The sequence below is a fragment of the Cydia pomonella genome, chromosome 12, assembly GCF_033807575.1.
Source record: "Cydia pomonella isolate Wapato2018A chromosome 12, ilCydPomo1, whole genome shotgun sequence".
NCBI classification, from domain to species: domain Eukaryota; kingdom Metazoa; phylum Arthropoda; class Insecta; order Lepidoptera; family Tortricidae; genus Cydia; species Cydia pomonella.
This window is the reverse complement of record NC_084714.1, coordinates 8,071,516-8,095,810: the sequence shown is the minus strand read 5'-3', so window position 1 is coordinate 8,095,810 and position 24,295 is coordinate 8,071,516. Positions and strand designations below refer to the sequence as shown.

The window sequence follows — 24,295 nt, the reverse complement described above, 5'->3', positions numbered from 1 at the left end:
GTTATTTTTGTGCTGACAAAAGATATTATAATTATAGTCTGTTAAGCCATTTTCGTCAGTAGAAACAAGCGGCAAATTTAAAAAATGTAGGCACTACGGGTTATCGTCCTATAGGAAATTTTAAATTCGGGCCATTTCTACTGAGAAACTTCAGCCACACCGACTATACATTTTTATATGATAAATTAAACCGTTTTTTTTTTTTCACTTAAACCGTATAGTCTTAATTTCCATCGTCGATTCCAGAGATAAAAAAATATATGAAATTGTCTGTGCTCGCACTGACGCTGCCCGCTGCTCACCCGCGATGTCGACCACCTGTCAAATGTCATGTTAGGCAAGTCAACGAACCGATAACCGATGAACTTGGCGGTTTAGTTGATAATTAATCAAACCAAGCAGAAATGCCCCCTAAAAAGCGCGATAAAGACAATGAAACTACAAAAAACTCTAAAATTGATCATCTCCAGGCCGACCATGAGCTGTTTTTGCAAGCGTTTGAAAGTAAGTGCCAGTGTTAGATAGTAAGCTTTCTGTGATGAATAATAATTTGTGCTAGATAATGCTTTTTTGTGTTTTACAGAGCCAACACAAATATACAGATTTCTGCGAACTCGTAACATGCTTTCGGTAAGTTTTATTGAATTCTACAAACAAAACACGCTATTAGGTTGCACGCTTTTTTCTACAACTGTGCTTTCTTTGTTTGTAGCCGATTTTTCTGAATAGAACATTGTCGTATATGAAGCGGCGGATGTCTAGGAGCAATAAAAGTCGCGTGGGGTTCAAAGTCAGCTCTTTGCTGGAGAAAATCACCTTGAAGAAGAGTACAGAACTGCAACCCAACAGTTTGGGAGGGTACATGACTCTGACTTTCCTGGGTTTTTATGACAAGAGCTTGGTAGATCCCAGAGACTACCAAGTGAAAGTGGAGACCTTGCTGCTCAAGATATGCCATAAAAAGAGGAAAGAGAGCTCATCTGACGTAATGGAAGTTTCTGTAAGTGTTCTGAAATCATTGACCCCCTCCAGTACCTATGCTCCCCTTATTTATTATCATTGCTCCATGATAATTTATGCATAATGTAAATCTGTTTACTGAGTATAAGTTTATGTCTAAGGAACTTAATTTATAAAAATGTTCTAGCTAGAACTATTGATTATTTATATTTATAGTCTGGTTAACCCACTGTATCATTTTTTTCCACTAGCCTGAAATGCTACCTAACTGGCAGCTTAACAGTTAGCTGGCCATACTTATAGTTAGCATATGAATTTTTTATCTATTAGTAAGATTTTCTGCAATATTGATAGGTAAAGCATGTCCAGAGTACTTTGTCTCAGAAAAAAAAACTTATGCCTAAAATCTCCACAAAATATGAAATTTTTGTATTAGAATACCATAAAAATAAGCCTATTGACTCTTACTATTTTATAGATTGGCACCTGCTCACTGCCTCTCAACCCCTCCACTTCGGAGCCCCCCACCATGGCTTCAGCTGTCAGCATCTCCAGTGTCACCTTCAGTCCCTCACAGGGGCCCAACGTCAAGTCCTACATGCTTATGCTCAAAGTCACTGTCACAAGGAACTCTGGGAATACTGCCAATGGGAGCAGCAGCTCTACAGAAATTATGAATGGAGATAGTGAAGGTAAAGTAGTTAATAAATCTATTAGGGTTGAATTCCATTATATGGAACCCTTGTAGGCCTCTTCCATCTCTTTCGTATTTGTCCTCACTATTCATAATCAAATATTCCAAATACATCATTAGCCCAATGTAGTTTTGACATTCCAAATTTCGTTTGGTAGGCTGGACCTTGTCATTGTTTGATGATGATGATGTAATCCTGTTATCCCTCATTAGGAACATAGGCCTCGCAGAAGAATTTTCCATTTGGCGTTATCCCATTGTTTAGGAAAATAAATTAACAAAAATAACCTTTGAAGTCAACACTTTAAAATAATTAATTTATAAACAAGTAATTTGGTTTCAACAACTTCTACTCGTCTTCCATTTACTTTGATCCCTTGCTGTTTGCATCCAGTCACTATTCTGAATTTCTATGGTCAAATTTTTCCTTTGTTATACCTAGGACACCACTCTACAGGTCCTTTGTTTGTGTAAGTATTATTGTCCAACTGTTGGCTGTAATACAAAAATGTAACTGGTCCAAGTCAACGTTAATGTAGCACTGGAACAACAACTTCGAAATTATATGAATAATTATGACGTATTTTGAGAGAAAGAAGTGAACAATTGTTTATAATTATACTATGTTGTGTTTTCTGTAGAACCAGCCACAAAACGCCTGAAATCATCAGAGCATGTCAACAATTCGTCTCCCGACAGCAAATGGAGTAAGCTCTATGGCAGTGAGCTGATAGTGTATGACAAGCACAACCGCTGCCTGCTTACTAACGGAGAGTATGATCTGGTGCTGCATGATGTGACGCCAGGTGGACGGAGCACAACCCTGGCCAGGTCTCCGCATAAGGCTCTGATGGCACAGTGGGAGACTATTCCTAATGTAAGTTCAAGTCTTAACTTTGCATATTTAATGTCCACTTTGTTATATTAGATACCTATTACATTTCAAAAGATGCAGCAAATTTGTACTATATAAATAAGCTTAAAATAAAGATAAAAAACCATTTACATATAATAAGTTTTAACTGAGCTTAGCGAATAAAAAAAGTACCTAGGTGGGTTCATTTTGTAATGGAAATGGGGCACTTAGCTCTGAAAGCGATAATAAGTAAGGGCCATGTGCGTAGCCGGGGAGTGAAGACTCTAACCTTACTTGTTTCTTTATGGCAATGTGTGAAATAGAATGTCCTAACTAACAACTTGATTTTTAATATTATCCCTTATTTTTAGTTGGCTGTAATGAATGAATGAAATTTAATCCAGAAAATTATTTTCATATACATTATACATCTTCTACTTAATATAATCTATAATAATCTTATAGTATAATCTTGTAATTCTTCTACTTATACATATACTACTTATACTTAATATATATTAACTTCATAATAATAATGTAATAGTTTCGTAAATTCTATTTCTTTAGCTTTCATCTGTTACAATAATGATATAGTAAAAACCTAGCATCGAAATCTGAATGTAATTTTTAAAATACGCGCTTCTTTTCACGATCCTGTAGACGCAACGCGCACAAACAACGAAAATGGGTATTTTGGGCATGTTTGTAGCGTCTATAAGAATGATTTAAAATCTATAGATTTGATGCAGTTGCTCTGGAAAGGAGTGCGCATTTTAAAAATGGTTCATCTGCATCTGTACTAAATTTTGCTATTCAAGCTAAGCTCTGCCATTATTCGCGTAGCCTATCATATTTTTAACGTCGCGCTATTATTTTACCATTATGCTTTTTAATTATTCCCAGAAGAAGTACCTTTTGCATAGTCTGTTTTGACGAATAGTAATTGACTTAGTGCCAGTTGCACCATCCACACTTGACAGACTGATCAACATCACCCGGCGCGCCGCGGCGGTTTTATTATGAAACTTCGCATACAATAAAATTTTGCGAATGTTTTAAGGGTGACAGACTGTTTGGTGCAATCGTCCCTTAATTTTCGGAAATTGGACGTAAAATGTTCGCTACAGTTTATGCTCCGTATACTTACACTGAAACAATGCTAGAGTTAGACCAAGCTAAGGTGGCAGCGATTTAGATAGCCCAGAGTGTGCAAGTGTTATTTAAACGTCATAATTTCATAGAAGTTTGACGTTTAAAATGGCAATTGGACAGTCTGGGCTATCAAAATCGCTGCCAACTTAGCTTGGTCTAACTCTAATAACATTGGCCTGGCTAATAATACACGAGTAAAATCGTTCATTACTTGTAACTAATTTTTATTATGCCTACGAAACCATAAAAGTGAGACTTCATACAGTGTAATAAATGATGTTGAGAATTGGGAGCGTGCACGACTGTCACGCAACCTAGTGTCCGCAAGTCTAGGGGAAAACGTCAATTCACTACATCTTATAAAACTACTCCAAAACTAAAAACTACTGAACGGATTTTCATACGACTTTCAATAGAGTGATTCTTGAGGAAGGCTTAAGTATATAACTTGTTAAGGTTTTGTGTAAATTGTTTGAAATATAACGATATTGTCGGAAAAAATCACGCTGGCTAGGAGCTTTCATCGAAAACGCTGCCTAATCCGTTTGAGCTATAACAACACAATGTATGGTGGGGTTGTTTCTCATTCATAGGTCTACAAAAAAGTCCGCGATGATAAATGTCTATCTTTTAAGGATAACTTACTATACATATTCGTAACTTCTAGAAAAAGATCACGTAATATGTGGCATTTGCAAAGCTATTTACATGGATACATTATTAACAATTATCAAAATAAATACGTTAGTTATATTAAGCATTTCATACAGCTTACAATGGTCCCTTACACCATACAATTTAAATGAATATTTCAGGAGTAATCGTAAATCAAAGTTTCATTTCGAGCCATATAATTGTACGAAATGTTAAAGACGCTATCCGCAGTTAGTTCCAATTTTTACCACATTATGCGCTGGGATCGCTTTACTTACCCCCACCATGCACTTCGCACGGTCCCATTTTCCCACGTTAGCCCAATGTAGAATAGAGGCAACAAAAATGTAGATTTCTTTATTTCATGATAAAAATTAGACTATAAATCTGCATCAATTCAAAATCAAGGCTCGGAAACCGGTTAAATTTCCATACCGTTATCATGTACTCGGCGCAAAACCTTTTAATTTCAATTTCGTAAAGCCGTTATTTTTACACCGGTTTTTAGTAGAACATTTCAATAAAGCTCTTGTTAGATTAACCGGTTTAGAACAAGAAAACAGTTTCTTCCTATGTGAGTGTCTTTGTTTACGCTGCACTGCACACCACCTGACCGGAAGGCCGTCTCGTCGTTCGTCGAATAAACCGGTTTATTTCATAGTTTACAAGAAAGTTCTTAAAACGTTCGCGTTGTTATGAAAGTTTGGAGTAAAACCAAAATAAACCGGTATTTACCGGTATTTTTAAAACCGAGCCTTGGAATGAAGTATTTACACACTGCCAATTAGCCTCATGCATGTTTTTTTTTTAATAATTATTTATATCGGTCGCACACCGGTCAAAATAAAAATACGCTCATAATTTTTGGCGCGAATTCTACAGAGCCGATGACGTCACATTTCGGATACAACTGACGCTTGTTACTAATGTTGTTCGTGTATTTCAGCTACTCGACACTAATAATTCGTTTTATTATTTATAAATACCATGGATGAACCTAAAAACCATTCTATAGGCATTATCTATTGCTAAAGCATGCAAAAAAATAAAATTGCAGCACACAATGTACAATAGCACTCAATATTTTTTTAAATAAAAATCAAATCTAAGTATACAATACCGTGGACTGTGGACGATGGGACGAGTGTTGGTGTGGGGCGCGACCTGCGTGGACACACTGGCACCGTCTTACCTTCACGGTACTACAAAGAAAGCGGGTGCGGCTGCCGAGGCTGCCGAGGCCCTCAAAAGGCGGAAATACAGGGGTCTCGACGCCAATTATAACTTTGCTCCTTTCGGTGTCGAGACCCTTGGTCCGTGGGGCCCGGGAGCTCAGAGCATCTTCAATGATTTGGCCAAACGGCTGGTTGACGTTACAGGGGACAAAAAAGCTGGCAGCTTCCTCGCTCAACGAATAAGCGTTGCGATTCAGCGAGGAAATGCTGCCAGTATCTTTGGCACTATGCCCCAGGGGCCCTCTTTAGATATAGATTTTTAGTTTTTAATTAGTTTAAGTTTCAATCGATCTGGTAATAATAGTACATTATGACAGTGGCCGGGAAATGGCAATTCGTGGATGAGTTACGATTTTGTCGGACGACGCGTAGCAGAGTCCGACAAAGAAGACGAATCCACGAATTGCTGTTGCTGCCGAAGATTCGTGCGAGTGCTTTTCTCCAAATATGCGAGGAAATCAGGTAAAATAATCATAATGTAAGCATCAACCAGCACTCCGCTCAAATCGAACCTTCACGTCAAAAACAATTTCCCTCTTTGATTATTTTTTAAAAGTTAAAGGCACAACTATTCTGCCATTCAGTACCATTCAATATTCGCTCATTCAATATAATTGTGCAATATAAGCTAAAAAAAGCTTAACAAAAGCTTGCAAAAGCTTGTATTTGCACTCATGAGATCCTTAAATATATAATATGTTCTTTTGATTTTATTAGGCAGTATTCGCACGATCATACACAACGGTCTTACACGACTCTATCCTATAGCTTGAAATGATGCTGACCGGGTCGTGTACACGCAGCCTGCGGATATATTAATTAGCCGTTTGTCTTTTTCATAGTGGATTCGTGTTTTTAAAAAGTAAAAGACAATACAGTGTTAACTTCCCGTCCGGTAAAACACGACAATATTGGTTTGATTTTTTTTTATTTGAGTTTGACCATATCGAAGAACTTCCCGTACTATATTTGCTACAATAAGGTGAATATTTCCGAACATATTGGAGAAAATTACTTTTTACCTTCTTGGCTGGGCCATAAGCTTCGGAAGTAAGTAGTAGGTATGAAGCCTGTATATCTCTTATATTCATTAATTTAATGTAATTTTTTGTTGTTTTAACTAAGTATTTACGAGTTTATACACAACATATTTTTCGGTCTACCCGCACTTTTGGCTGCACTTGTGTTTTTCGTTACTGGTGTTTTTAATTGCGTACAATAATCGGGAAATAGTTTGTTTTAACTTAAAAACCGTGACATTCGTTAGATTGAATATCGATTTTTATGTGGAATTGTTATCTAAAACAGAGATTGTGTTTCTGTGGACTTGTTTGATCAGAAAGATTTAACATCATAACCTCGCAAAAAATAATTAAAAATGGCGTCTTGCATGAATTGTAAAAACCAATTACCTAAACCGGACAGTCAAAACCCAAAAATAGTATGTGGTGGATGCGATAGGTTGATAATGATATGTGTTAAGTGTAGTGGATTGCTTGTGACGGAATTAAGGGTAATCGCTCGTCAATCGCCGACATTGAAATATTTATACCCCGACTGTGTCCTTGGAGTACGTCAACTACCGGCTTTACGGAAGCACGGCTCGGCTCTGAAAAAGAATCAAGGGCAACAGTTTTGCTTAGAAAACATTATTAGTGAGTTGGAGGACCGTAATAGACGTAGTGCTAACGTCATTAGGTTTGGCGTTCCGGAGATCTCGTCGACCGAAGACCTCCCCATTGAAGAGCGAAAAAAACATGACCATGGGCTTGTGCAAGATATTTTGTCGGAATTACTCGACACTGAAGCGCCCCTGGCTACCGTCAGGCTGGGCAAACCTCAGTCTGGTGACAAGCCACGCCCGCTCAAAGTGATTTTTGCGAACAGGGTCACAGCGGTTAAAGTTCTAAAGAACAGAAACAATCTTAGAAATAAGAATATTTCAGTGAAAAATGATTTAACCCCATACCAACGTGAGTACCTAAAGAATCTTCGCACTGAACTCGAAAATAGGATCGAGGCAGATGAGTCCGACCTTATTATTAAATATTTGAATGGCAAACTTACGATTGTTAAAGCCCATCAAGGTAATCAGACGGGGAAAACTGAACGTTGCTACGTTGATCTGAAATTGTAATGTTGTTAGCAAAACCATATGATCACTCTTGCCGATCGACGGATGATGAACTACATTGCTACAAAGGCCTTTTTCATTACAAAGAAATAAATCCAAAAGTGATTCTTCATTGTTTTTTTTTTCGTGTAGGCTCGGTCACAAGTTGCTGAAGATTAGTATCGACTAGGATTTCTACAAATGGTTCATGTGAAATATTGTAACCGTCGAATTTCCGTAATGGCCATTTAATTTCAGGTAGATTGAAGTCTCCTACTATGAGAAGTGCTCCTTTACAAGTTTTCGTAGCTTTTTTAATTGTTTCAAATAGAGTTTTATCGCTTTCCTCAAAAGTATAGTGCGTAGGGTGGTAAACACCCGCGAGTAATAACTTAAAAAAACCTTATTACGATTTACCTGAACATTATTACGATTTGCCTGAACTAAAGGACCTGATAGTTGAAATGAGCAAGAATCATCGTCTAAGAGGCCACAGCTTAAAGATTACTCGCGTTCCCAGCACAAGCAATCCTAGAAAGCACTTTCTATCGAAGCGCGTCGTGCGCGAGTGGAATAAACTACCACAAACAGTAATAAATGCTCCTTCAGTGAATAGTTTTAAAAACAGACTTGACAAACATTTAAAATTACCAAATGAACAGTAATCGTACAAAAAAAACAAGTGCAGTGATATACACGCATCAGCTTTCAGCTGCTAGTGTATTAAACAGTATATATATAATACCTTTGCACAAAACTTTTTAAATTGTATAGCATAGATAGACAATTTGCCAGTTCTTAAGGCCCTTCCGGACGGGACAATCAATTTCATCAGAAAATATATTGGTGTCAATCTCATCTATTAGCGTCCACACGTACACAATTTTAATCACCAATTTTAGATTTATGATAAACTTCAAACGCTCAAATTAATAAAAAGCGGCCAAGTGCGAGTCGGACTCGCGCATGAAGGGTTCCGTACAATTTAAGACGTATTAAAAAAAAAATCTTCTTACTAGATCTTGTTCAACATTTTACCACTTTGGACACACATTTTACCAATTTGGAAGTGTCTCTCGCGCAAACTATTCAGTTTAGAAAAAAAATATGTTAGGAACCTAAATATCATTTTTGAAGACCTATCCATAGATCCATAGATACCCCACACGTATATGTTTGATGAAAAATTTTTTTTTTTAATTTTATGACGTATTAAAAAAAAACTACTCACTAGATCTCGTTCAAACCAATTTTCAGTGGAAGTTTGCATGGTAATGTATATCATATATTTTTTTTAGATTTTTCATTCTGTTATTTTAGAAGTTACAGGGGGGGGGGGACACACTTTTTTTCACTTTGGAAGGTTCTCTCGCGCAAACTATTCAGTTTAGAAAAAAATGATATTAGAAACCTTAATATCATTTTTGAAGACCTATACATAGATACCCCATACGTATGGGTATGATGAAAAAAATTTTTTTTTTTTTTAATTTCATGACGTATTAAAAAAAACTACTTACTATATCTCGTTCAAACCAATTTTCGCTGAAAGTTTACATGGCAATGTATATCATATATTTTTTTTAGATTTTTCATTCTGTTATTTTAGAAGTTACGGGGGGGGGGGGGGGGGACACACATTTTACCACTTTGGAAGTGTCTCTCGCGCAAACTATTCATGTTAGAAAAAAATGATATTAGAAACCTCAATATCATTTTTGAAGACCTATCCATAGATACCCCACACGTATGGGTTTGATGAAAAAAGATTTTTTGAGTTTCAGTTCTAAGTATGGGGAACCCCCAAAATTTATTGTTTTTTTTCTATTTTTGTGTGAAAATCTTAATGCGGTTCATAGAATACATCCACTTACTAAGTTTGAACAGTACAGCTCTTATAGTTTCGGAAAAAAGTGGCTGTGACAGAATCGGACAGACAGACGGACATGACGAATCTATAAGGGTTCCGTTTTTTGCCATTTGGCTACGGAATAATGCGTTCTAGGAGAAGTAAATGTCAAAATCAATATGATACTCTGGAACACACAAAATTTAAAAATTGTAGGCAAGTGTTGACTTGTGATTAAAGATTTTTTATTGACCTCAAAAGAAATATACATTTCACTTAATGAGATACACACATGCATTCATTAATTATATGTTAATTTGTTAGTTTGCCCGTGAGCGACAATTTAATTCTATTTACAATTTTAAATTTATTACACTAGTATATTTAATTCCTTTAATTCCTAAGTTAAATAACAATAACATAACAACTTCCCACATAATGTTTTGTTTAAAAGATCTTTTAAAATGTCGATTTGTCTGGCTGATTAGCTCTGAAGTTGGCACGTTGGCGGGTCTTTGCCTATTGGCGGGAATGCGAAAATTAAAAAAGCTAAACAAAAAAAAAACCTGGGTAAAACGGAGATCGTGAGGAGAGGTAAATACTTGGATGTATTGTTTCGGAATTGTAATTATTAAGAATAAGTTAACTGAAGTTTTACTGGTGATAGACATCTACAATAATACATGTATCGACAAATCTACAATAATGCAAAAACATCCGTAACTTCGTGTTACTAACTGCAAACTAGTGTGTAGCTGGCGATAAAACTTTTGATCGACGTGTTGTATGTAAGTACGTGCAAATTTAAATAATAACAGTATTGAAACTTAACCAAGTGTTTATCTAGAATTAGTCGACAATAACTGATCTTTGAGATATAACCATTTTTAATTCATAAATCGCGACTAAAATTCATTTTTATACCAGATTTCTTTCAAATTCGGTGCGACGTAGAACAAAACAACAATTCTGTCTGACTGAATTGTGACGTCATGTGACGTTTCGACCAATGGCATTGCGTTTCGCTCATTAGCATTTCGCGCGCAATTTTTGTACTTTTTATTTATTATTTTAAGCAATTAAATGATAATTTTATAACGGAAATGCATTTGTAACATGCTACAACGGTAACAATCCTCCGAACAAAAATTATTTGGTTCAAATTTAAACTTCATGCATGAGGCTAATTGTCTACTCATGCTTTTCACTACGATCATACTTATTCTTTAAACTAGTCTCTCAAAACAATATTAAACCCGTAGCGTTTGCGAGTGTAGTGTAAAGGGTGACTGGCACGCTTGGGCGTTAAGAGGCTGTCAATACCTAAAGCGCGCACACTGTCTATTTGTATCGGAGTAAATGAGATAGCACTGTCGCATGTTACTGGGCCTGGGCAAGGGAATAATAAGAAAAATATTTAAATTAAAAAAAAGTGGATTATTAGTGTAATATTTTACTCAACCACGGTTTAGATATAAATGTTTAGAAATTGTGATTTTAATTGCAGACCCATAAGTCAAAACAATAAAGGCATAAAACCGTTTAATTGTGATTTTAAGACCAATCTTTGCAATTATTTTCTATCGAGCCGATTTCGTTCAGTCATGTATCGAGTACAACCACGGTCTTTGAAATATAATTAATATGAACATATATTTTCCTTACTTGACTAAAACAAATTGTCTTTCTTAAAAAACTGTTTGAGTAACATCAATTTCAAGGACATTGGGTGTTGACAGCCTCTTAAAATAAATATTGCTTTAGAAAGAGGTAGAGGTAGTCGTCTGACAAACAAAGATTTCAAAAGTAAAGATGAACGACGACGAACTGGCCCACTTCGTAGTGTTCGTAAGGCCCGGCTTTACCAAGTAATATTTATTTATTTATATGAGCCTAGAGTGCCCCATTGCTGGACACAGGCCTCCCTCGTCCCTTTCCACGTATCCTGGTCTTCACCTGTCTCCCACTAGTTATTGTCAAAGGCATCAAGGTCATCTCGCCAACGCCGTCGAGGTTTGCCGCCCGCGACCTCGGGAGCAATTTTGTGAGGCCCAATTGGTAATATTTATATGTTCAATATAATATTGTCAATGCTGACAAACCAAAAAGGGATATGTGGCATTTTAAGTACTATAAACCCTCTAAGCTACATAATTATTACAGGAAAATGAAATGCAAACCGACATAAACCCATTCGACATCTTCAAAGTCAGACCGCTGCTCAAACTGAAGCTCAGCTGGAGCCAAGAGCCAACCAATGGGCTGGTGAACCGTCCCAAGCTATACCAGCAGGAGGCCAATGGTGCTAAGAAGGATTCTGTCACTGCTAAGGAGAGACCTTCAGGAAGCCAACAAAAGAACGGGAATGAGGCGAAAACTAGTAAGTTGAATGGACATTGAACTCCTTGCAGAGGTATTCTTAATGTATTCAATAATGAAACACAAATAAATGTATACACTTCAACTTCATATTCCCACTAGCTGCTCCCTGCGACTTCTGCTGCTTGGAATGATGATGATGGTTGATAAAAACTATAAGCGTCGCCCCCTCTAGAGAACAAAATGACTAACTATATGTATGCCCCTTCCCTCCCCTTGGCCATCGGCCATATGACCTGCCCTCCTCTAGCCTATCAGCAGGCGACGTCCTTGCCGAGTCTCAAACTATCTGAATACCAAATTTTATTTAAATCGATTTAGCGGTTTAAGCGTGAAAAGGTAACATACGGACAGACAAAGTTTCTACCGCTTTTATGATATTAGGGATATTCAAGCCATAGTCTAAGTAATTTGTGTGGTTTTTGTACAAAATCTGTTATCATTTTCCGCGTAATATAACGGCTTCCGGTTTTTTATCAGATTTGACCGGGTTCAATTCATGGTGGTATACCAAGGTTTTTACATGGGTCCTAAGTATAGTTGTGCCGTTCTCGAGAACATTCTCCATACGAAACAGGGAACGTTCTCGAGAACGGCACAACTATAGTCCTAAGTACAAAATAATAGCGTTATCTCTTATAGTCTCCCTGACCCTCTTAGATTACTTTCCTTATTACCAACTGTCAAGTAACTAATGTATCCCTTAGCTTAGCCACCAGACGAGGGCCATTGTAATGCACATAGCCAATATGAGGGTAGGGAGAATCGCAAAAGGCAAACAAAAAAGTATCTATGATAATTTTTTAGCATGCACATGACGAAATTCCGAGTCCGTGAATTTTGATTCTCTAATAGCCCCAACAATTATTATTTTTTATTTTTTCGTTAATCCATGTTTCATTTAAATTTGTCTTCCATTGTTACAGGAGAAAAATCCAAATCAGACACAAGCGAAGAGAACAAACGCCAACAAATTATCTACCAATTCCTATACAACAACAACTCGCGGCAACAGACGGAGGCTTGTGACGACCTGCACTGCCCGTGGTGTTCCCTCGACTGCGGCACTCTGTACTCTTTACTGAAACATTTGAAGCTCTGCCATTCGAGATTCAATTTCACGTATTTTGTAAGTATACGACATCCATGCATACTAATATATGTTTTGACACTATTAATACTTCGGTTTAACACACGTATTTTTAGTAACTCGCGCGACTTGTTAAAAGTTTATGAGTAGCGTTACTAGAGTGCACGATAGCCGCGGGCCACGTACTGCTGCACGCCGCGCAGCGCACTGGGCGCGCATTGAGATAACCGGTAGAGGGTGGTGTTGCGTTGTTGTTGTAACGATAAACAGCACGAAATCACTATGTCCCCTACATTCGACACTCCCTTCGAATCTCAACACTCACTGGAATTCCGCCCAAGGATGCGACGGAACAGCTCTGCCACTATCTCGACTGAAATTAAGGTGCGAAAATATTTTACGTGGTATGTAACATTTTTCTCGTACCTACAGTAACTTCGCCTTGTCGAATCGGAGATAGTGCGACGTGCCTGTATCGAGGGCGTGCTCTGCTACTGTGGAGTTGCTGCAGTCTATCTTCTTCACACTCCGTATGGGTTGATTCGGTTAATACAAAAGTATGTTAAACAATGTCTACTATTCTAAGATTTATTCCTGTTTTGTGCCGTAATACTCGTACATACTTAAATACTTGCTCTAAGTTGTCAGGGCGTATTTTCCAGTAGCTTTTACGAATTCCTTCATTGAGTATTTATTTTTTTATATATTTATTGTTCGAAACTTTTATATTAGTTAGTTAGTACGCTTTTTATAGATGTTCTCCGATTTCTTGAAGATGAGTGGCAGGTTTGAGTATACTTATCATCATGTCAGGATACGTCGATAGGATATTAGAAATTCAGGATACTCTTTAAATATTATAGGCACGCCCGTTCTTGGGTATCTATCCCAAGAAGAGGAAGGCATTTGCTCTCGGAAAGCACCATTTCGAGAAGTGGATCTGCCGATGAAGACCAAAAAAATATAGCGCATAGTCGTCCTATCAGACTGTTGTGAAGTGTGGTAATTTTAGTTAATAATAAAATTTGCCTCCAGCCGATCCCCGGCGGCGCGCGCATCGACGTGTCCATCAACGAGCTGTACGACGGGTCGTACACGGGCTCGCCGCACGACCTGATCGCGGCGCAGGGCCGCGCGGCGGGCGCGGGGCCGCGCGCCGGGCCCACGCGCCGCACGAGCCTCACGCGCGTGCTCATGTGGCGGCCGCGCGCGCGCCGGCGCCCGCAGCGCCACAGCCTGGCCGAGTTCCTGGAGCTCGACGACGGCGAGCTGCTCGAAGCGCAGCGGCCCTACCTCACGGGGCATAATCGGTGACTCCTTTTTTCTCAAACTTGTGATGAAATGTTGACATGACTTACTTCAAGTTAGGTCGGGAAATACTACGTATCAGGTGCGATGAGTGAAGATGTTATAGCCTTACACACCTAGGCCTGTAAGGCAACCTTCTTTTGTTTTTCCACGGCATATTATGGCACGTCTTGGAATTCATCCATAAAAAACCATAAGTAAGCAAAATTCTGCCATTTTTCTTTTTTTTTTTTTGTGTTTCTTAAATATTATTTCAGGGTTTCAATGGGGAGCAAACATTTCATTATTTTTGCGCTACGACGCACGGTTTAGGAGATACAACCCCATAAAGTTTTTATTTCAATCATGCGAAAAGAAAAAAGCGGCCAAGTGCGAGTCGGACTCGCGCATGAAGGGTTCCGTACCATTTAAGACGTATTAAAAAAAATCTACTTGCTAGATCTTGTTCAACATTTTACCACTTTGGACACACATTTTACCACTTTGGAACTGTCTCTCGCGCAAACTATTCAGTTTAAAAAAAAATGATGTTAGGAACCTAAATCTCATTTTTGCCCAACAAACATTATACCGTCAGTTACAGGCTTCTTTAAAACTTTAATCTTTTGAACGGCGTTATAATAATCTCAGTTATAGCTTGGAACGTTATAGAGGAGTTAAGAAATAAATTCCACTCCAACAGTGGTTCTAGAGCTACAATGGATGATGTTATGCAGAATTGAGAGTAATAATAGTGTTAATTACAGCTACTGGAGTCAAGCTTTATAGCTTTAACCTGTTTGTAACACTTAAATCTTTACAACAGCGCCCGCTGACACTTACTGATGTTTATTGTTACTTAATGGTTACTGTGAAGTATCTTATATATCTTTAGGTGTTGTGATAACTTTAAGCTGCAGGCATGGGTTGCATAAAAGAGTTAGTCAAGTGTGTCGTAACACCAGATACTAAAAGCGTTGCATAACTCTCTTATGAAGTTTCAAGCTTTAACGTAAGTTTTGCTTATGCTAATTGTGTTAGCCGAGTACCTTTTTGAAGGCTTTCTACAGGCAATGGTGTAATGAACAGAGTTTGTCAAGAGTGTAGTAATACGAAAATTAAAGAAGATGCCAAAAGTTTGGATCATCTCATTTTTGCAGGTTTAAGCTGTAACGTTGATTTTACGAATGCACATTGTGTTAAGTAAGTGCATTTTAATGACATTCTAAAGGTAATGATGTGAGTTAACACAGTATAAGAACTCAAGGAATCCAAAGGGATACATGTCAATTTTAATATAAATTACGCGAATAAGTTATTAAAAGCATATTTTATAATATTATAACAAACCTAAAGAAAATGCTTAGCCGGTTGTATTGTCTTCTATATAGTTAAACGCTTTGTTTGAGTCTATTATTACACTCTTATGTATACTAAAGACTGCACAATACTCTCGACTAAAGATGCTGTATCTCAAAAAGTGTAAATGATGCGTTAAGGGAGAGCTAAAGCTGTAATAGCAAGTTCGCCATTGTTTTAGTAAAGTAACCTAAAAATGTACTTGTTTGATCAATATTTATGTACAAAATACTCCATTAATAATTTTTATTTTATCATTCTATCGATGCCACGTAACTTTACTTGCCAATGGCCGACAAAAAGAACAAGTTGCTGATAAAACTTTAAGGCGTCTATTTTATTAAGCATAAGTTTTACTTTAAATCTTTAATTAATCCGGAGCGCGTTAAAATTAAGATGGAAAACATGGTATACACTTGCCGTAAAATCGCAGGCGCAGCACTTTTTCACTTTTCACACGATAAAACTTCTTCTTCCTAATAAAAATTTGCGAGCAGATCGCCATTAAATGTTGCTGTGATAAGTTTTATTTTCTTTGTATCATTTATTTTATAAGTTTGATAGTTTTGGATTTCTTTGAAGCTAATACATAAAAACAGTACAAAAAGAGTTCTCAAAAAGCGGTCACATATTTAATTGAGAATGTTTTAGATATCTAGTACGCGTTAAATCGTTAACCCACTCTCTCTTATAGGTTTAACAAGTTTAAAATTCTTAACTGAGGGTTGTCTCACACCTATTGTGTTAGCTAATGATTCTATGAGAACGTAGAACCGGCTAAAGTAATAGCTGAGGGTGAATTAACTCCCTTCTAAGTACTTCTAACCCTTAAGTAACACTGTTGTATAGGCTTCCTGACACCTTTACCTGTAAAAAGTGGGGCCTGATTCGTGGTTATAAGGGTGGTATAGAGTCCTCTACCAACCTACTACAGGTATTCTTAACACTCTTAATTCTCAAATGAGAGCATTATAACAGTGATATGTAGGCTATTTTGACGCTGTCATGTTAGTTGGGTGAAGACCTATCCATAGATACCCCACACGTATGGGTTTGATGAAAAAAATTTTTTTTTAATTTATTGACGTATTAAAAAAAAACTATTCACTAGATCTCGTTCAAACCAATTTTCGGTGGAAGTTTGCATGGTAATGTATATCATATATTTTTTTTAGATTTTTCATTCTGTTATTTTAGAAGTTACAGGGGGGGGGACACACATTTTTTCACTTTGGAAGTGTCTCTCGCGCAAACTATTCAGTTTAGAAAAAAATTATATTAGAAACCTAAATATCATTTTTGAAGACCTATCCATAGATACCCCACACGTATGGGTTTGATGAAAAAAAATTTTTTTTTTAAATTTTATGACGTATTAAAAAAAAACTACTTACTAGATCTCGTTCGAACCAATTTTCGGTGGAAGTTTGCATGGCAATGTATATCATATATTTTTTTTAGATTTTTCATTCTGTTATTTTAGAAGTTACAGGGGGGGGGGGGGGACACACATTTTTTCACTTTGGAAGTGTCTCTCGCGCAAACTATTCAGTTTAGAAAAAAATGGTATTAGAAACCTAAATATCATTTTTGAAGACCTATCCTTAGATACCCCACACGTAAGGGTTTGATGAAAAAATATTTTTTTTTTAAATTTTATGACGTATTAAAAAAAAACTACTTACTAGATCTCGTTCGAACCAATTTTCGGTGGAAGTTTGCATGGCAATGTATATCATATATTTTTTTAGATTTTTCATTCTGTTATTTTAGAAGTTACGGGGGGGGGGGACACACTTTTTACCACTTTGGAAGTGTCTCTCGCGCAAACTTTTCAGTTTAGAAAAAAATGATATTAGAAACCTCAATATCATTTTTAAAGACCTATAGATACCCCACACGTATGAGTTTGATGAAAAAAGATTTTTTGAGTTTCAGTTCTAAGTATGGGGAACCCCCAAAATTTATTGTTTTTTTTCTATTTTTGTGTGAACATCATAATGCGGTTCATAGAATACATCTACTTACCAAGTTTGAACAGTATAGCTTTTATAGTTTCGGAAAAAAGTGGCTGTGACAGAATCGGACAGACAGACGGACATGACGAATCTATAAGGGTTCCGTTTTTTGCCATTTGGCTACGGAACCCTAAAAAAGAAGGAAAAAGAAAAGAAAAAAAGCGTAATGGCGTGCGTCGTAGCGCCAAAATAATTATATTTTTGTTCCCCTTCAATACCCCACGCACTGAATAACCTATCACATTAGGACATGAAACAATCATCATCATTATTTCATTGCAAATTCGTCTATATCTGCTTGGCCTGCAACCCTTCGTTTCCCGTCCTCTATAGTAATGTACTATGACACCCCCTCGTTGCACCGCCCTTACAAGATTAGGTATAATTATATAATGAATCTGCTCGTAATTTTCAAAGACATTCGACTATTCGATAAACTGTGACCGAGTGACCCTCACCAAGTTGGTTTAGCTGAACCATTCTACTTTGTAAATTTTACGAAATACGAAATATTTCTTTCAGCCTCTATCATCACACGATCACCTGCCTCCCAGTATACCCTAACGAGCTGGACATAGACTCAGAAAACGAGACCGACCCGCTCTGGCTCCAACAGAAAACCATGATGATGATCGACGAGTTCACCGACGTCAACGAGGGCGAGAAGGAGCTCATGAAGATGTGGAACCTCCATGTCATGAAATACAACTACGTCGGCGACTGCCAGATCCCGCTAGCTTGCCAAATGTTTCTCCAAATGAAGGGGAAAGAACTCCTTGAGAAAAATTTGTACAGAAACTTTATACTCCACATGTGTTCATTGCACGACTTCGGGCTTTTAAGCCCGGTTGCGCTTTACCAAACAGTGCAAATGCTTAATCAAATGCTAGCGGACAACGCTGAGGCCAAAGAAAAAATGCGAGAATCGCTCAAAGCGCAACGCGAACACTGGAACGCAGTAGGCAAATACCAGCAACCTGTAGTGATCGAGCAAAAACCACAGAACAACACAGCTAAATTAAACAATGTCGAAGCCTCTCCATCCGTTAGAAGAAAGACTTCTAATCTTAATAATAGAATCAATACCCCGAGCACTAGTTATAAAAACGTTCCGAGCACATCCAATGGTGACACAAAGAGGAAAATGTCCTCGGGCAGTATTCAGAGCCGCAAGCGGTCGTCGATATCAGAGCGGAAGCGATCTGTATAGCGAATACTGACGCGCTCGGGGATGCGGTGACGCGTCGAGTCGAGGCTAAGAACATTGTGAAGACTCTAGCGGGGCATTTCTGCAAGAAGTCACAACTTATTTCCTGTTAAAGAATATGTCGGTATCTGATATTAGTTCACACTAATACATGCAATTGTCGAAAGATATATCTGTCGTTTTTCACCTAACGATTACTAAACGTGTTTCGTTGCGTTTTTACCTTATATTTCGTCGCGTAAACGGTGCGCTAACATAATTTGTAGTATACCTAATAATAATAAAAAAACTGTCTTGTCAGCAGTTTCAAGAGCCCATCTAGTGGGCTGCTCAAGTCACCGCCTGCCTCGATAACTAGTGTAAACATTGTTATGGCAGGTTTCCGGACGTCTTTGCACTAACCCAGTCTCATTGTCCACCCAAACTTCAATCCATAGACCGTTATGCTGTTCACTATTTCTACAATAGTCCCAATGCCTGCTGCCGGTTCATGGGTGTCTATTGTTGCGCCTGTGAACGGGGCCCGGGAACTCTAAGGGGCCTCTACGTGTTGGATCTATATCCCCACGAAAGCCTATCAAAGACCGGGATTTATTTTAAAGTACAATGGAATGGAAGGCCTTATTTTAGTTTAGGATATAAAATTTGATTCAGTGTGACATCTCGCAAAAATGCTCACAAGACTTATTAAAAAGTGGATTACCATCAAAGTACATTCTATTATACGTAGATAAATTTTCAAGACTGGATGATAGATTCGCTTTGATGATTTGCACTTTTTAATGACTTTCTTTTTTCAAGTGTTTAATGATGATTTTTACAATAATGACGGAGATAATATAGAAAAAAATTGATCTTGCATGTTCCTCGCGTATCTTAAAATTGGCCATATCCAATTGTGAATCAAATAATGAGATGTTCCCGAGCAAAAGGTGCTTTATCAGGTTTCAATGTTGATGTCAAATTTCGTCTTTGTCAATAACTTATTATTGATTTTCGGAAAAAAAAAGGTACCTTTTGCTTGAAAACGACACCAATGTTGTCAAAATTATTTGTTAGTATTCTGAATAGGATAGTCTTGTTACTGCCAGGAGAATTTAAATGTTAGTCAATGTCCATATAATGGATGACATTGTAGTCTTAAGATTTTGCACGTTTTCGTTTCATGAGAGAATATTGGTATTATCAAAGATTGTACAAGATTGTAATGTCTATGAATTAATCTTGCCCCGCTACTAGGCTGAAATAGATGGAGCTGTACAGGTGGCTTAACAGCAACTTTTTTAACAGCCAAAGTTCCATATAACGTACAGTCAGCGTCGAAAAATAGTGACGACCAAAGTAGCCATATATAAAGTGCTAACAAATGACTTACCGATATTTTACGATAGTTAAAACATTTATTTGAATGCTGCAGAAACACACAATTCACAAATACATTACAAACGGAATACAACTAAAGTACACAATTTAATTAACAGGACAAAAAAATCATAAAATCGAGAAATGGATTTACTTGCTGTACGCTGAGTGCATTGCAGCAAAAACAAAAGGGTTCCGACTCAGCCATACGCTTCACTCTTTCGAGCAGAGCACTGATATTCTGCCGGAACCTAGATCACGTTATAGTTAGATAAATCTAAATATGATGTTAAAAAACTAGTACATTAGTGTAAAAAGTATGTAGTAGTGATAATATGTTCCGAAATGAAATACATAAATACAAGCAAGAAAGTGCGTAGGTTTGGTTCAAAATCTCTTAGATAACCTGCGAAATACCGATTAGATCCTGAAATCTGCAACCAAAAAGCCGTATGGTATCCCTATTTTTTGTTTTACAAGTAAGTAGTATATTTTTAAACTGGTGTTTAAACGTTTGCTTATTTTTGAGCTGTCTTACAGGTGGAGAAATATTATTCCAGCATTTGGTCGCGAGGAATCGGAAACAACCGGTAAATGCAATCGTTCTATGAGGGTAAAAACTTTCTGTCATGTCAACAATTGTTTGTCTTAAATGTCATAATCAGAGCCCGTATGAAAAATGACGTCACGCTACATAGAGTAAGATTCCAATTAGTATTTTCGTAATAATTAATCATTTGTAACTATGTTGTACTCTTTAGGTAACAGATACATATACTTGACAATCAGTATAGAAACGTCCGACTTTCATTTTATTGTCAAACAAATAAATAATAGATTATTAATTTATGAAATAATACATATTTTTGGTTTTTAACAGCGTAACAAGCATTTATTCACGTAACAAGTATTTATTATGATACCCATCAATAAGTAAGTTATCTAAATTTGTAGTAACTTCCTGTATGTTAAATTACGTCATTTTTGCGTCAACGGCATGAAAAGTACAGGCCCTGGTCATAATCAACGTGTCATTTGATTTATCAACGTGAAGTGACCAGTTAAGTGTAGGTAAAAGAGGTTCTAGAATCTGTTCAATGAGGTCTCATTTAATTATCTCATTAACAGGGTGTTTTTACATAGCAAATTTGTTTAACAATCTAAAAAAAAAACATAAAACCTATAATGTTTCATTCTTAAATATACTCCAGAAACCGAGTACTATCAGCTGTAAATATATTGGTAACTATTTGTTAGCACCTTATACACCTTGTTTTTATTGAATTACTTTAACTTCGGAGTATGGGCAAGTGCGTTTAAGAAAACTAAATGGCATACTTCTTTTTTTTTTAAGTAATTAAATGTTTCTTATAGCGTTGTTTTAACACGGTCATTACATTTAATGCAACCAAACAATTAAAAACTTACATATCAATGTCCTTTCGAACATCAATCGTCCAAGATAGTACTTACGTTTAGTAGCAAATGTATAAACTGGTACTAAGCACTTATCAGTATGTAATCAGGCCCTAAGTCAAGTGTACACACTCGAAAGGGCCTTGACAGATTAAAAAAAAATTATTGACTATCTCCGAAATGGAGTTAATTAGAATACCGGTGTCTTTGAAAAAGTTACTTAATTTAAGCTTAAAGCTCAGGAATGCACCCTTGAAATTAACGAAAAAAAAAACACGCTGTATATCGGGACACATCCTTATTTCGATGTCAACAAAATTGTGTTACGATATATTTGCTTACTTTGGCCGTCATTATTTATTTTTCGCTGACTATACAAAGCCGTACAGTACAGCGCTATTTATCAAATTCGAAGCAAGAATATGTCTAGACTTTACACATCTGATAAAGGACGCGTAGCACGAGGAATTTCGTACACTGACCTGTCTGTTTCTATCTCTATTGCACGCGCATAATTATATCGCCGTCCCGCTCGCACAATGTCATTGGCCGTAGGCATCATGAGTGGGACAGCAATATATATACGCGCGTGCGATAGAAATAGGAACAGGCGGATCAACGTACGAAATTCCTCCGTCCGTAGGTACTTAATACATTCACGTCTGAATATATATATACGAACAAAGTGCCAAAACTATGTATACACTACCTCAATATATGGGCAATAATGTCGCGTATACATATTTTTGGCACTTTGTCCGTATCGATATTTTCAGACGTGACTGTACAATCAATGAATGTTTGATATTGGTATTACTGATTCCGAATAAAATGTTCATCACAAATAAAATGAGACGTTATACAGTAAAGTTTTATTTTATGTGCGAGATTGCGCGTTTTTTTTTACTAATCATGTTGATTGTTATGATTATATGCAATAATAGCTCTTGTATTTAGAGATGTAAGCGAACCTTTCTTGTTCTCTTTTTACCATAGACAATAAACTAAACTATAGTGTGTCAAGCCATTTCCGTCAGTAGAAAAAGCGGCCAATTCAAAAATCGTGTCTACACACGAAAGGATAATTCCGATTTCGCGCCTTTTACTACTGACAAAGTTGTTTGACCGGCTACTACGTTTTTTTAGTAATTCGTTTTTTCATACATTTGATTTTCAGACTTACCGTAATTAGAAGTCTATATTGTATGTAAGAATAATACAGTTGAGAATCATGTTTTAACCCCTTGAGTTCCAAGGAATTTGTTAGCCAAAAAACCTTGACTGTCATTGCTGACCCAATACCGCGTCCGGGGGACTCAAGGAGTTAAAACTTTATTCTGTTTATGTTAAGGTAGAAAATCAAATGCAATATAATTAATTGTCATTGTTGTCGTGTGTGGACCAAGATATTTGACTTATGGAATACCACCATTACAGATGGGCCTCCTCCTCTCCTTACCTCTGCCCTCCATACAGACAACAATTTACTCGTAAGGCAGGCTGTAAAATTCTGACGATGCACTATAATTTTCTTCTTCTCTTCTTTTGAAAATGCCTTACACAGATAGTAACAAATAGTTGGTGATAGACAAAGTGGCTAAAAATATCGAAACACCTTTGTCACCATTGAAAAGTATTTCAAAGTTAGTGTCTTCTCGTCAGGTGTAAGAGAGAGAATCCATTTGATTTACTTACAAATACATTACAACCCTGTCACACTTACATACGAATTTACAAGTGCGACAGAGAGGCAACACGTCGAACGTGGCTCGCGGTAGGCCCTCGGGTATCAGCTAAGTTAGGCATAAACAAGGGAATATTTAGTACATCAATGATTGAACAAATGATGGCTTTCTTAAATTCAATAATATGTACTATCAAATAGGCGATTTCGATGGGTCAATCATTTTGTATTTGACTCTAGGTATAATTGAGTTACGCCAAATTGGATGTACGAAATATCATTCGATGTCAGAAATATAAAAGTGTTTGAGTCCCAAATCCTCTTGTGCAAGTTAGACGTGTTGCCTTCCTGTCGCACTTGTAAATTGGTATGTAAGCGTAAATGTGACAGGGAGGCAACACGTCGAATGTGGTTGCGGTGGGCCGCGAAAATCGAAGTTCGTCAGTTGTGGGCATTTTTCTCTGTCGCTCTAATTATGTCTTAGAGTAAAAGAGAAAGTTTCCCGCAATTTGCGAATTTCTGTTTTCGCGGTAGGCCCTCTGAGCCCAGCAGTGAGAAACGTGACGCATATAGGCTACGAATGATGGACCACACATTATGTTATGATGATGAATTATCGGTCTGTGTAGACGTACGTCGATTGTGGAAACCCACGCGTGGACATGGCTCGCGCCAGGCACATAGACCGAGCTGCTTCGCGCGGCAATTTCCTCAAGGCTCGCTCTGTGTGGACCTGTCTAAAGCCTGGTTCAAACAGGTATAACGTGTAATGTATGATACCACTTATGTTATTCTCAGTGAGACATCATAATCTATACTGTACTAGTTACGTATACACTGCCTATATTTTTCTTAACTTGTATGCTTCTGTTTTATCTCCTTGTAATAAAATAAATAAAAATAATGTAAACATTACGTGTAAGTGTGAGCCCACCTGTACCCCTAGTGTAACTTTGATCGACATCATAACGTGACGAACG

At 37.2% G+C, this 24,295-nt stretch overlaps 1 protein-coding gene across 1 annotated transcript; it reads left to right on the top strand.

The window, feature by feature from the left end:
* Positions 1 to 186: 186 nt before the first annotated feature.
* On the top strand, positions 187 to 22,518 carry LOC133523411 (polycomb protein suz12-B). Its single transcript, XM_061858965.1, has 9 exons — positions 187 to 504; positions 584 to 630; positions 713 to 1,000; positions 1,439 to 1,652; positions 2,296 to 2,531; positions 11,677 to 11,893; positions 12,819 to 13,021; positions 14,018 to 14,292; positions 18,169 to 22,518. The coding sequence occupies exons 1-9, from the start codon at positions 405 to 407 to the stop codon at positions 18,854 to 18,856; spliced, it is 2,268 nt and encodes a 755-aa protein (XP_061714949.1). The 5' UTR covers positions 187 to 404; the 3' UTR covers positions 18,857 to 22,518.
* Positions 22,519 to 24,295: the final 1,777 nt, after the last annotated feature.

What these genes read in the sequence shown, in the direction of transcription:
- LOC133523411 (XM_061858965.1), top strand. Translation starts at nt 405, where the DNA reads ATGCCCCCTAAAAAGCGCGATAAAGACAATGAAACTACAAAAAACTCT. An exon ending in GAACTCGTAACATGCTTTCG is followed by an intron (nt 631 to 712) that starts GTAAGTTTTATT and finishes CTTTGTTTGTAG; the next exon opens with CCGATTTTTCTGAATAGAAC. An exon ending in CGGGAATGAGGCGAAAACTA is followed by an intron (nt 11,894 to 12,818) that starts GTAAGTTGAATG and finishes CCATTGTTACAG; the next exon opens with GAGAAAAATCCAAATCAGAC.